The 12,833-nt window shown below is 40.0% G+C and overlaps 4 protein-coding genes across 9 annotated transcripts in view; 3 read left to right on the top strand and 1 right to left on the bottom strand.

Moving 5' to 3' along the window:
• tbc1d32 (TBC1 domain family, member 32) overlaps positions 1-4,783 on the bottom strand; it is a 57,598-nt gene extending 52,815 nt beyond the window's left edge. For all 5 annotated transcript variants that reach the window (XR_005996718.1, XM_041860639.2, XM_041860642.2 and 2 more), the window contains exons 1-8: positions 4,687-4,783; positions 4,165-4,361; positions 3,902-4,063; positions 3,510-3,687; positions 1,405-1,476; positions 1,153-1,278; positions 548-626; positions 343-446 (exon numbers count right to left, since the gene is read on the bottom strand). Coding sequence is in view for 4 of the 5 variants with exons in the window: in XM_041860639.2 (XP_041716573.1) it covers positions 343-446; positions 548-626; positions 1,153-1,278; positions 1,405-1,476; positions 3,510-3,687; positions 3,902-4,063; positions 4,165-4,334 (891 nt within the window). In the remaining variant the exon portion in view is untranslated. The remainder of the gene's footprint in view (positions 1-342; positions 447-547; positions 627-1,152; positions 1,279-1,404; positions 1,477-3,509; positions 3,688-3,901; positions 4,064-4,164; positions 4,362-4,686) is intronic.
• A 271-nt stretch (positions 4,784-5,054) lies between these two features.
• hsdl1 (hydroxysteroid dehydrogenase like 1) lies at positions 5,055-7,170 on the top strand. The gene is made up of 4 exons (XM_041861151.1): positions 5,055-5,521; positions 5,626-6,071; positions 6,232-6,441; positions 6,562-7,170. The coding sequence occupies exons 1-4, from the start codon at positions 5,302-5,304 to the stop codon at positions 6,631-6,633; spliced, it is 948 nt and encodes a 315-aa protein (XP_041717085.1). The 5' UTR covers positions 5,055-5,301; the 3' UTR covers positions 6,634-7,170.
• A 1,529-nt stretch (positions 7,171-8,699) lies between these two features.
• On the top strand, positions 8,700-9,802 carry gja11 (gap junction protein, alpha 11). Its single transcript, XM_041861152.1, has one exon. It carries the CDS (start codon positions 8,709-8,711, stop codon positions 9,603-9,605), a length of 897 nt encoding a protein of 298 aa, XP_041717086.1. The 5' UTR covers positions 8,700-8,708; the 3' UTR covers positions 9,606-9,802.
• Positions 9,803-10,341: 539 nt separating this feature from the next.
• On the top strand, positions 10,342-12,484 carry LOC121548954 (gap junction Cx32.2 protein-like). Of its 2 annotated transcripts, none has more exons than XM_041860644.2 (2): positions 10,342-10,620; positions 11,214-12,484. In XM_041860644.2, the coding sequence occupies exon 2, from the start codon at positions 11,237-11,239 to the stop codon at positions 12,110-12,112; it is 876 nt and encodes a 291-aa protein (XP_041716578.1). In that variant the 5' UTR covers positions 10,342-10,620; positions 11,214-11,236; the 3' UTR covers positions 12,113-12,484. The 2 variants fall into 2 exon arrangements, with proteins under 2 accessions (XP_041716578.1, XP_041716579.1); XM_041860645.1 differs by lacking the exon at positions 10,342-10,620 and adding an exon at positions 10,627-11,123.
• The last annotated feature ends 349 nt before the right edge of the window (positions 12,485-12,833 follow it).

The following is a 12,833-nucleotide window of genomic DNA, read 5'->3' on the forward strand; positions in this document are numbered from 1 at the left end:
GTGTGTGAAAACCTTGTGAAGACTTACAGAAAACGTTTGACCTGTGTCATTGCCAACAAAGGGTATATAACAAAGTATTGAGAAACTTTTGTTATTGACCAAATACTTATTTTCCACCATAATTTGCAAATAAATTCATTAAAAATTCTACAATGTGATTTTCTGGATTTTTTTTCTTCTCATTTTGTCTGTCATAGCTGACGTGTACCTATGATGAAAATTACAGGCCCTCTCATCTTTTTAAGTGGGAGAACTTGCACAATTGGTGGCTGACTAAATACTTTTTTTCCCCCACTGTAGGTATAATTGCCATGAAAGTATCCCATTAGAGAGGGTGCATACTTGTTTTAGGAGACGGGTAATGTCCTGTCTATTTACATCAATCCCAGCTGATCCAGTCGGGAGGCTCAGTTTATGGTACAGGAAGTCAGACTCCAGACTTTTGGCTATTCGTCAGAAGGCAAAATATTCATTATCCACATCAGACTTTGAATAAAAAAGAAACAATACATTTGAGAAACATAGATGGGAAAAAGAAATGCATTACCTAAACTGGTGTAGATCTCTCTTGTTACATTCAGTGGAGAACAGGATAATGTTTTTGCAAAAAAGCGCAGGACCTTATCCTGAGTAGAGAGTAAACAAAATAAGACATAGAAATCTGAGGAGAGAAACAGACATAGGAAATAGGACTCATGCAGATGTGAATTGTTGCAATTTCACTGTGACAAATGTTCATCAGACCGAAAACAACTCAAATTGTTTACAAAACAGAGTACACAAGTTCCCTAGGGGGTGAATTCCCATATCAGAGCATCCTTTTCTATTTAAGGTCCTTGTATTCATCGGAGGTTTCAAATGTCTTCTCTAAGTATGCCTACAAGCAATACTGACAATGTGTAACTATGTGTGAAGATGGCCTACTTTACTTTGAGTTAATATACTAGAAATCATCCGTTGCCCAACTCAGCAGTCCAGCTCTTTACCTTTAACATTTTGTTGTATAAGCAAAACAAGGATGACAGTATTCATTCTCCTTTGTTGGCTCTTTAATATGACTTTCAAAATGACATAAGACAGGCATTTCTCTGAGAACATGTTATCTCCACTCATAGGAGTCAACAAGTGTGTGAGCATTTTTCAGTGACTTACACTGAGGTCAGGGTCGGGGTCAGCCAGGGCAGCAGAGAGGTTCCTGCGAAGGCCACTCCAACTCTCACAGCTTAGCACATCCGAGGGCGGGGCACAACACAGAGCCTGCAGGGCCTCCCAGCGCACCTGCACAACACATCACTTTCACTCTCAGGGACCACACAACATTGGCTCCAATCAATTAAATCTCTGCCACTCTAGTAATAACCTAGCAAATTATACAGGATAGAAATCATATTGAAATCCTTTTACCTCTTTAGGCCTACTAGGGTCGAGCTTTTCAGCAAGAACTTGCAGCTGTTCTTGTTTGATAAATGCATAACTCTGTATGGAAACATGGAAGCATTTGCAACTGTAGTTAATGTGTAATTCACTTTTTTGTGCTTGGTAAGCTATAATTAGACAACATAAATTACACTGATTACAAACTCAACTCAGAGGCAACACAAACAAATTTAACCTATAATATAATGATTTACAAGTTTAATAGTATTACTTATCCAGACCCAAATAAATATGTTAATAAGGTACAGTGGCTTGTGAAAGTATTCATCCCCCTTGGCATTTTTCCTATTTAGATTTTTTTTTAATCATTTGATTTACACAATATGCCTACCACTTTGAAGATGCAAAATATTTTTGTGTGTGAAACAATCAAGAAATAAGACAAGAAAACTTGAGCTGCATAACTATTCACCCCCCCAAAGTCAATATTTTGTAGAGCCACCTTTTGCAGCAATTACAGCTGCAAGTCTCTTGGGATATGTCTCTATAAGCTTGGCACATCTAGCCACTGGGATTTTTGCCCATTCTTCAAGGCAAAACTGCTCCAGCTCCTTCAAGTTGGATGGGTTCCGCTGGTGTACAGCAATCTTTAAGTCATACCACAGATTCTCAATTGGATTGAGGTCTGGGCTTTGACTAGGCCATTCCAAGACATTTAAAGGTTTGCCCTTAAACCACTCAAGTGTTGCTTTAGCAGTATGCTTAAGGTCATTGTCCTGCTGGAAGGTGAACCTCCGTCCCAGTCTCAAATCTCTGGAAGACTGAAACAGGTTTCCCTCAAGAATTTCCCTGTATTTAGCGCCATCCATCATTCCTTCAATTCTGACCAGTTTCCCAGTCCCTGTCGATGAAAAACATCCCCACAGCATGATGCTGCCACCACCATGCTTCACTGTGGGGATGGTGTTCTCGGAGTGATGAGAGGGGTTGGGTTTGCGCCAGACATAGCGTTTTCCTTGATGGCCAAAAAGCTCAATTTTAGTCTCATCTGACCAGAGTATCTTCTTCCATATGTTTGGGGAGTCCCCCACATGGCTTTTGGCGAACACCAAACATGTCTTTTTTCTGGCCACTCTTCCGTAAAGCCCAGCTCTGTGGAGTGTACGGCTTAAAGTGGTCCTATGGACAGATACTCCAATCTCCGCTGTGGAGCTTTGCAGCTCCTTCAGGGTTATCTTTGGTCTCTTTGTTGCCTCTCTGATGAATGCCCTCCTTACCTGGTCCGTGAGTTTTGGTGGGCGGCCCTCCCTTGGCAGGTTTGTTGTGGTGCCATATTCTTTCAATTTTTTAATAATGGATTTAATGGTGCTCCGTGGGATGTTCAAAGTTTCTGATATTTTTTTATAACTCAACCCTGATCTGTACTTCTCCACAACTTTGTCCCTGACCTGTTTGGAGAGCTCCTTGGTCTTCATGGTGCCGCTTGCTTGGTGGTGCCTCTTGCTTAGTGGTGTTGCAGACTCTGGGGCCTTTCAGAACAGGTGTATATATACTGACACTTAGATTGGACACAGGTGGACTTTATTTAACTAATTATGTGACTTCTGAAGGTAATTGGTTGCACCAGATCTTATTTAGGGGCTTCATAGCAAAGGGGGTGAATACATATGCACGCACCACCTTTCCGTTATTAATTGTTTTGAATTTTTTTAAACAAGTTATTTTTTTCATTTCACTTCACCAATTTGGACTATTTTGTGTATGTCCATTACATGAAATCCAAATAAAAATCCATTTAAATGACAGGTTGTAATGCAACAAAATAGGAAAAACGCCAAGGGGGATGAATACTTTTGCAAGGCACTGTATAATGATACTGGTCTGATAGTGTATAAAAAGCCATTCAGTGGATAGTTGGGTGGATCCTCACTTTGTCCTGGCCTAGATTAAACCCCCTATAAATCAATATGAACTCTGCCAGCACAAACAAAAACACATAATGCATTTATATAGCAATGCAGAGTAGCAGACCACAAAGTAGCAGACCAAACTCAACCCCCGGCCCAAGATGGGAGCTGGAAAATTAGGGCAACAAGAGTGACTTGTAGGCTATTTATTTTACATGCTATTACCTGATTGAAGGATGAATCACTGTCAGAGCAGTTGTCTGTGTAATGGCTGTTTGACTGCTGATGTTGGCTCTCCCTGTGCATCTCCTCCTTTCTCAGTTGGTCCTCTTCAAATTTATTAATCAATGATTCAACAACTACCATCATCGTGTTCTTCAGTGTCTGCATCATTTGCTTGTATCTACAAATGAGAAAGTAAATGTGATGGGTGAATGCAATGCAAGATCTAGTCTACACTCCTGCTTCAAGATTGTATTCATTGTGACGCATACAAGCACATACAGACTCCCCCTGTAAGCAGTGGAATATTCTGTGAAATAAGTGGCGAGTCATGTTAGTCATCTCGTCTTCACTGGGAATGCTTTATGGACACTGGAGAGAGACACCATACATACTCTCCAGATTCTCTAGTCTTCCTTGTAACAGCATGGACCAAGGTGTCCTGAACGGACCCAACAGCATGTCCCTCTCCTCTGGCACAGCCCTCTGTCTCCTCCTCGATGACTGCTCCCAGAGAGCTTTCCACATACTGCCGCAGGTACTTAACAAATTCATAACTAAAAAAGAGACAGATAATAAACAAGAATTAGATAATAACGCATACAAATTACTACAGATTTCATGGTAACAATGGAGAAAGTAATTAATTTCTGAATACTTATGGAAGTTCTTGTCAGTCTCCTCCAGATGTAGCAAGATTTCCTCTGCACATTCAATGGATGGTGCACCTGAGATTCTGTCTTTGATGCTTTTTAGAAGTTGCCTCAACAGAGACTGAAGTTCAGCCTCAGCCTCAGCTGAGAAATGAGACATGGTCTTGTTGTGCATTCACTCTTCTCTGCACAAATACTGTATCTGCAGAATTGAGATTAGAAAGTGGCAACTTAGTTAACTAGCCAGCTACGACAGTGATACTTCAATGCGATAACTAGCTACTTAGACAAGCGATGTAATTGTATTAAAACAAGTACATGCATTGTCTTGCTATGTAGCTAGTTGATGTTGTGTTTGTTGACATCTCTCTGCAATTAGGGTGCTAGCTTGCCAACGACGAAAGCTAACGTTAGCTTGCTAGCAACGAAGGAAATGAGATAAAGTCCTTTGCATGACATAACTTAATTCAACATTTTCCCAAACCATTGCAAATGTATCACATTGTAATAAAAAGTGTAAGACTTACTAGCTACATATGGTACAGCTTATTTCGTCAATATAGCTAGCTAGCTAGTTGTATCGTTAGTACACATTTCGAACCTGCTGCAGCTTGGCTCGACCACTGTCTCTATGGAAACACGTAGCTAGCTCACACTCGTGCATTGTGGGATATTCAAAGAAGAGGGTCACAGGCAAAGATGATGCTGATAAAATGGGTGCAAACAAACACCAATGGTGGAGGATGTTTGAATATTTATAATGTTAACATTGACAATCATGATATGCAATAAATTACAGCTACTCCGGATATTTAAAAGTTTTCAGACGTTATGCTTGTTACTGTGCCTTTAAATACCTTTCCTGTGTTAGGTGTCACGTGGTTCCCATGTTTACAATCCCTTCCTGAGAGAGGAGCGTCTGTCAAAAGCCAAACTAGCTCAAGATTGCACCTGTTAGAACTGCTATTTATCTAGATGGCACAATACGATACACAATTTAACTAAGTATCAAGTAAAGGATATCATCAGAAAGCGTTAGCTAGCTTATTGAAGTACCTAAATAATACAGATTGGCTAGGATTGGGAACCATTGTTTGTAGCGTTCTTTAGTTTAGCTAGCTAAATACCAACCCGTGACTGCTATGGCTGCTGTTGACAGTTTTGAGCTTTTGTACAGAGAAATTGCTCGATCATGCAATTCATGTGTGGAAACCCTAGCCGTTGTGGGTGCTCTGTATACAGCCAGCAAAGCTGTCATCCTCGTGCGGGACTGCTACAGCTTTATCAGGGTGCATTTCCTTCCTCGACTGATGCCAAGCACACGCCTTGGCCACCGTTTTGGTGAATGGGCTGTCATTTATGGTAATGCTAAATGCAATAGAATAGAAAGCGAATAATTCCACAGTTCACATAAAGGGTTTGTTTATTATGGTTCTTATCATGACTTCTATGCCCATGTATTACAGGTGCTTCAGAGGCCATAGGGAAAGCCTATGCAGAGGAGCTTGCCAGGCAGGGCATCTGCATCATCCTGATAAGCAAAGAGGGTGCCAGTGTCAGTGACACAGCCAAGGCCATCTCTGAGACTCACAGAGTGGATACAATGGTGCTTGTGGCAGACTTCAGTCAGGGCCATGCAGCTTGCAAGCCTGTCAAAGACGCCTTGAGGGACAAAGATATAGGCTTTCTAGTTAACTGTGTGGATGACTCCCTTCGCAACTCGCCAAACTTTACTGGCCTGTCTGAAGACCTGTTGTGGGATGTAATCAACAGAAACATTGCTGCCACCACACTGATGACGCGCCTGGTTCTACCTGGCATGGTAGAGAGGAGACGTGGAGCAGTGGTGAACATCTCTTCTGGGGCATGTTATAGACCCTCTCCAAGCAAAGCTGCTCTCTCTGCGTCTACGGTCAGATTCTACACACACACACACACACACACACCCACCCTATTAGGTGTGTGTGTGACCCTAATGATCCTTGATGTTCATGTTTTTAAATGCATTGTGTTCTTATGAGCCTACTTTTGTTGTACTGAAATGGCTGTGATTCTTCTCTTTTTTTTCTCAGGCTTACCTTGACAACTTTTCCCGTGCTTTGCACCATGAATATGGTCGTCAGGGAATCTTTGTGCAAAGTCTGATACCTTTCCAAGTGGCGCCCCATGGAATATCAGCAGGCGGCTGGCTAGTACCACAGTCAGATGTGTATGCCCGTCATGCCATCTCCACCCTGGGCATCTCACACAGGACCACGGGCTATTGGCCCCATACACTGCAGGTACACAGATCTGTGCTGAATAAAACGGGTCTTGGTAGAGTTGAGGGACATTTAGTAGTCCGTAGTCCATTTTAAACTATAGACTAACCATGACTCTATTGTTGGTGTTATCTTTTCCAGTTTCGACTTGTGCAGTCAATGCCAGAATGGATTTGGGTCTTGGGATCACGTATGCTCACAAGCTCATGCTGAAAGCTCTCCAGAAAACTGAACTCCAGTCCACTGAACTCATGACAACAAAGTTATGCCTAGCTGGTAGTCATACAGTCATCATACAGATGATATTACACTAGGAAATGAATTAGTGTGTGTAATGATTTTACCTTGAACTGCATAAAAATCTATATTTATTCATAGTTTATAATAATACTAAAGAATCTCCAGGAGTGTAGCTCCCAAATTATGTTAATGTCGTCTGTGAAATGCACAGATATGTGAGGTGATGGAGATCTTTTTTGCAGTGATTTGAGAGGTTTTTTATTTGGCGAACTGTGATCTTTGAGGTGTTTAACTGACATTCCTATGTAAAGACATTATACTTGAGAATTGATTTTGAAATGGGTTATTTTTTATTTAGTGCTGTGATTATAATTATTGGTGATATGATTGCAGAAAGAAGTTGTGTGCTTGTGAATGACTTTTCATCTAGTTTATGCTTGGTGAATATGCATATGTTATGCATAGCATAATAAAAAATGTAGCTCAATAAAGATGGGCCTTACTAGATAATTATTTGTTGATGTACTTGATTAGGATTTCAATTTTGAACATACACAAATCCATGTTTTTATCGACAAAGACAATATAGTTTTGTAAATAATTTATATTTAGAAGGACCAACCATCTTGACATATTTAATATTATTTAGTAAACATTTGGTCAGTCATTGTCTGTAATCCTCACAAGGACATGGAAAGCAAAGTCTGCTGTTAAAAACAAAACAATTGATGGAACAATTAGAAAGTAACAACTGACAAAGAAATGACAATGTCTAATTATTAGACACAAAATGCATATTGTGTTTGATAATCAATACTTGATCTATAGTCAATTCAATCTTGTTGCAGGTTGGCTGTGTCTCATTTTTTAAATACATTTTTTAAGCTTCATTTCTTGAATATTGGCATACCCTGCCTCTATGTTTAGCATAGCCATACAGTAGATATCATAAGAACCTAAATGATCATTTTATGGTTTCACCTTGGGAAACAACACTACCACAGGTCATTGAATGTTGTCATGCCTAAGAGGTGGGATATGTAGTCTTTGTTGTGGTTTGGATGGCGCCTCCTCCATAGGAGGGGAAGGTTGAGAAGATTCTCGGCTTCACCCTGACATCACCCACCTGAGAGATTGAGAGCTCCAAACTTTCTTCAAGTCTTGTCCGTTGGTAAGTTGAAAAAGCAAACAATTCACTCATGATAATTACATGATCAAATACCAGATTTGTGCAAATTGCACATTAGAAAGTGAGATGTAATGGTCTCTTCTTTTGTTTACGAAAATGCAATGGTCTCTTAAAATAGTTAAGTGCATTGCCTCTGGTTAGTTGTTGGTAATACTATTAGACAATCATAATGCGTAGACAGTGAGGTTAATCAATTGAAATTTACATTAAAGGGATATTTCACCCATTTTGTAAGAATTGATGGGATTTGCTGACCATGACTAAAAAGTAATGATATAGTCTATAATTATAGAATTTATAACATGTGACCATACCAGTTTAACAATACTTAGACTACACGTACATCTTTGATGAAAAGTAGACAACTATCTGCAGTGAGAGGTTTTTCCTCAGAAAACGTTGCTCGGCAAAAATTATATTTTGAGTATGCATTCAAAAAATGTCCCTAAATTATATTGTGGCACAGAAAACTGTAATGGCAAGGCAGGAAATAATTGTAATATCTTCTTGTGCCTTCTGAATAAAGCAATCAATGTTTAGGGGTTGAACAAGGTCAGGTCCTTGGTTCCCACCAGATTGGAAAGGTCTGTTATTGGAATGGCTCCTGATATCTGGGCCTCATGGGCCTTCACTTATCAATGTACTCAATGGTCCAAATTAACCGATAAAGATGGTCCTTGATTGAGGGCTCATTGGTACATTTTAATTAGTACAGTTTAATTCATGCTGTTATGAGATCTATTCATTCTCTAAAACATTGCTTAAAAAATAAATATATTTTACAGTTGTCATAACTGTAATCCACCATGTGATAAATAAATGATATGTTTTTCCACAGCAAACTGTCTAACTGATCGAAATGGGTGAATGGGATTTGCTGGGCCGGCTGCTGGACAAAGTGCAGTCCCACTCCACGGTTATAGGGAAGATCTGGCTAACCGTCCTGTTTGTCTTCAGGATCCTGGTCCTTGGGGCCGGGGCAGAGAAGGTGTGGGGGGACGAGCAGTCAGACTTCGTCTGTAACACAGACCAGCCGGGATGTGAGAACGTCTGTTATGACCACGCCTTCCCCATCTCACACGTCCGCTTCTGGGTGCTTCAGATCATCTCCGTTTCCACCCCAACCCTGGTGTACCTGGGCCATGTCCTCCATGTCATCCACGTAGAGAAGAAAGTCAGGGAGAAGATGAAGAAGCAAGCACAGGATGAGCAGGACAATAACTTCCTGAAGAAGGGCTACAAAGTCCCCAAGTACAGCGACGACAATGGAAAGATTAACCTGCGTGGCCGTCTGTTACGCAGTTACGTAGTGCACCTACTGGTGAAGATCCTTCTAGAGGTGGGGTTCATCATGGGTCAGTACTACCTGTATGGCTTCACCCTCCAAGCCCGCTTTGTCTGCATTCGCTTCCCCTGCCCTCACCAGGTGGACTGCTTCCTGTCCAGACCCACAGAGAAGACCGTCTTCATCTGGTTTATGCTGGTGGTAGCCTGTGTGTCTCTACTCCTCAACCTCATTGAGCTCTTCTACCTGTTTGTCAAATCGGTCAAAGAGTGTCTGGACAGAAGGCAGGACTACACGGTGACCCCGGTCACCCCTGTCCTGGAGAGGAAGGCCTTTGAGAACAAGGACCAGATGATCCAGAACTGGGTCAATCTGGAGTTGGAGCTGCAGGGGAGGAAGCTGGCCAGTGGGGTGATGAAAAGTGTGGCTTCTGAGGAAAACACAGCTAACATGGGGGAGGTCCATATCTGAGGTGTCAGCTTTGGTACACATTATTTTTCACACAATCTGCTTGTATGTTGACTCAATGATTCACATGCCAGTCTACAGCCATACGTACAGTATAAAATAACCTTAATTCTGTGTGCCTAAATGTACAATTTCTCCTAAACATTAAATTACATATTCATCGCATTTTTATGCGATAAAGGATTCATGTTTGAGCTTGTACCACAGAAAAATAATGTCTAATATAAATCTGTATCTTTGTATTTGATGTATTTCTTAATTTTCTAAATATTTATTTGGAACTTGTGTTATTGGTTGTGACATTGCATGTATGAGTAGATGTAATGTAATTCAGATAACACTATAATCTTGATTCAATAAATTACTATTTTATAAGGAAATTATTCTGTCTGGTACAGTTGAAGTCGGGAGTTTACATACACCTTAGCCAAATACATTTAAACTCAGTTTTTCACAATTCCTGACATTTAATCCTAGTAAAAATTCCCTGTCTTAGGTCAGATAGGATCTCCACTTAATTTTAAGAATGTGAAATGTCAGAATAATAGTAGAGAGAATAATTTATTTCAGCTTTTATTTCTTTCATCACATTCCCAGTGGGTCAGAAGTTTACATACACTCAATTAGTATTTGGTAGCATTGCCTTTAAATTGTTTAAGTTGGGTCAAACATTTTGGGTAGCCTTCCACAAGCTTCCCACAATAAGTTGGATGAATTTTGGCCCATTCCTCCTGACAGAGCTGGTGTAACTGAGTCAGGTTTGTAGGCCTCCTTGCTCGCACATGCTTTTTCAGTTCTCCAATACCTTGTTGTGGATATGTATCTTTCTGTCAATCATTATGCATGGGCCTTCCTGTCAGTCCTGTACAGGTTAACTTTTTAAATCGAATTCGCTGATTATGACTACGTGACAGTGAACCTGACGCAATCCTTACCACCAGCCTCCAAAACTCAAGGTTCAACTCATGCTAACGATCAGTTGGTCTCAGAGGTATATTCTCCATAGGGTCAGGACCAGGTAGGAGGCAACTTTTCTCTCCTCACTTCACATTTTCCTATCCTTTGAGTAATTTTTAAGAAAAACATGTAGTTTGTTTTGTAATTATTTTGGATCTAAAGAATGTTTATTTAAGTTATTAAAGTAGTATATTTTTCAGTGCATAATGTATTTGGGGTTTACTGATTACCATGCAATATCATAAAATATGAACATATAATTAATAGCAAATAAGTCATACATAAACTTTTCCTCATAATCAATATATTTACTAGACATTAACTATGATCTAGCCTGTCATGTGCTTTTTGTTGCTCTTCATTATGTGACCAACTCCTTACATTTTAAGTTTGTTTTTGAAGTAGGGTTATCATTCAATACACAATAGTTATTACATACAATAATGTTGTAAAAAATAATAATATATATATTCTTAATGATAGAGGGTTATCAGTTTTAGGAACTTGGTCTTGATGCCATTGTGTGCGTGCCCCAAAAGTCAAATGAATGATTAAGGCTGAAAAGTGAGTGGAAACATTGACAACCTGACTCATAGATAAGATGGACCTTCTACTGTCAAATTCATTAACTGGCTATTTTCTTCTCTTCTTTAGAAAGCCATTGAACATCAGCAAACATGGGAGACTGGGGTTTTCTTTCCACGTTACTGGACAAGGTGCAGTCCCACTCAACGGTCATTGGGAAGATATGGATGAGTGTCCTGTTCCTGTTCAGAATCATGGTTCTGGGTGCTGGAGCGGAGAGTGTGTGGGGCGATGAACAATCTGGTTTCATATGCAATACGCAACAACCTGGTTGTGAAAATGTCTGCTATGACTGGATCTTCCCCATATCACACATCCGTTTCTGGGTCATACAGATCATCTTCATCTCCACTCCAACTCTTCTGTACCTGGGCCATGCCATGCATATCATCAGCCAGGAGAACAAGCTAAGAGCCATACTTCAGAGCCAGCATGATAATGGCACGTTGAAGAAGCCCAAATACACCAATGAAGCAGGGAAGGTCAGAATTAGGGGAGATTTGTTGGGCAGTTACTTGACCCAGCTATTCTTTAAGATCATTCTAGAGATTGCTTTTATTGTTGGCCAGTACTACCTGTATGGGTTTGTCATGGTCCCCATGTTCCCTTGCTCCAGATCTCCCTGCCCCTTTACTGTAGAATGCTACATGTCTCGTCCCACAGAGAAGACCATATTCATCATCTTCATGCTGGTGGTGGCCTGTGTGTCTCTGGCTCTAAATGTGATTGAGGTTTTCTATCTGCTTTGCACAAGAGTGAGATGTGGCGGCTCTAAGGGGCGCACTAATCACACTACCTCAGCAGCGAACCCCGCCGTCCTCCCCTCCCCTGGGTGGTCTGGTCACGTGGATACTGAGATGGACGCCCTGAGACAGAACAAGATGAACCTGGAATTTGAGAGTGGCCAGAGTTTAGGGGGTAGTCTGGAAGGAGCAAAGGAAGAGAAAAGGTTGCTAGGTGACCACTAAAACACTTGAAAGTTAATTAGCCTTGAATGTATCTTGATCTTTTGTATTGTTGAAAATCTGAATGAATACACTACCTGTTTTGTTTTCTTATGTTTATTGATTTAAATGCAGTGCACTAGTAGTTAGTGTATTTTTTGTATTTATGTTGAATGTGTACTGTTCAATTGTGGACTACTACAAAATGAAAATGCTTGCACAGATATGTTAACCCTAAATGTCAATAAACCTTGATATGATTTGTATATTGACTGATGAATGTTAACAACTGAGATATTGTCTATCCTACAATACAATCTAGATAGGCAGTGTTTATTTTTTGAAATGATAAATAAAACATATTGTAAAAAATAAAATAAAAATATTTTAATGGTGGTTGCATGAAATTGAGAGACTGAAAACTCATCAAACAATCACTGAAACATGACACAATAATACATATGAAGGAATAGTTGATTCTCTTAGGACACCAAATATGGCTTTCAAATTAACATCACTGAAGAATAAGACTTTACAGATGTAGGATCTTAATTTGATCACCATTTTGTTGCTGTAGTGTATTCAAGGTTTAAAAAGGCTTCTAAAGTTTGTAATTTCCACTTTAAAATGTCAGACTTGATTTGACCTAATGAAAAATGTATCAACCCCTACAAAAAAATACATTAATTATAATCCACCTAATAATACACATGTCCTGTTGCTGCTGGATTATTATCCTGCTGTA

The sequence above is a fragment of the Coregonus clupeaformis genome, chromosome 33, assembly GCF_020615455.1.
Source record: "Coregonus clupeaformis isolate EN_2021a chromosome 33, ASM2061545v1, whole genome shotgun sequence".
Lineage (NCBI taxonomy): Eukaryota > Metazoa > Chordata > Actinopteri > Salmoniformes > Salmonidae > Coregonus > Coregonus clupeaformis.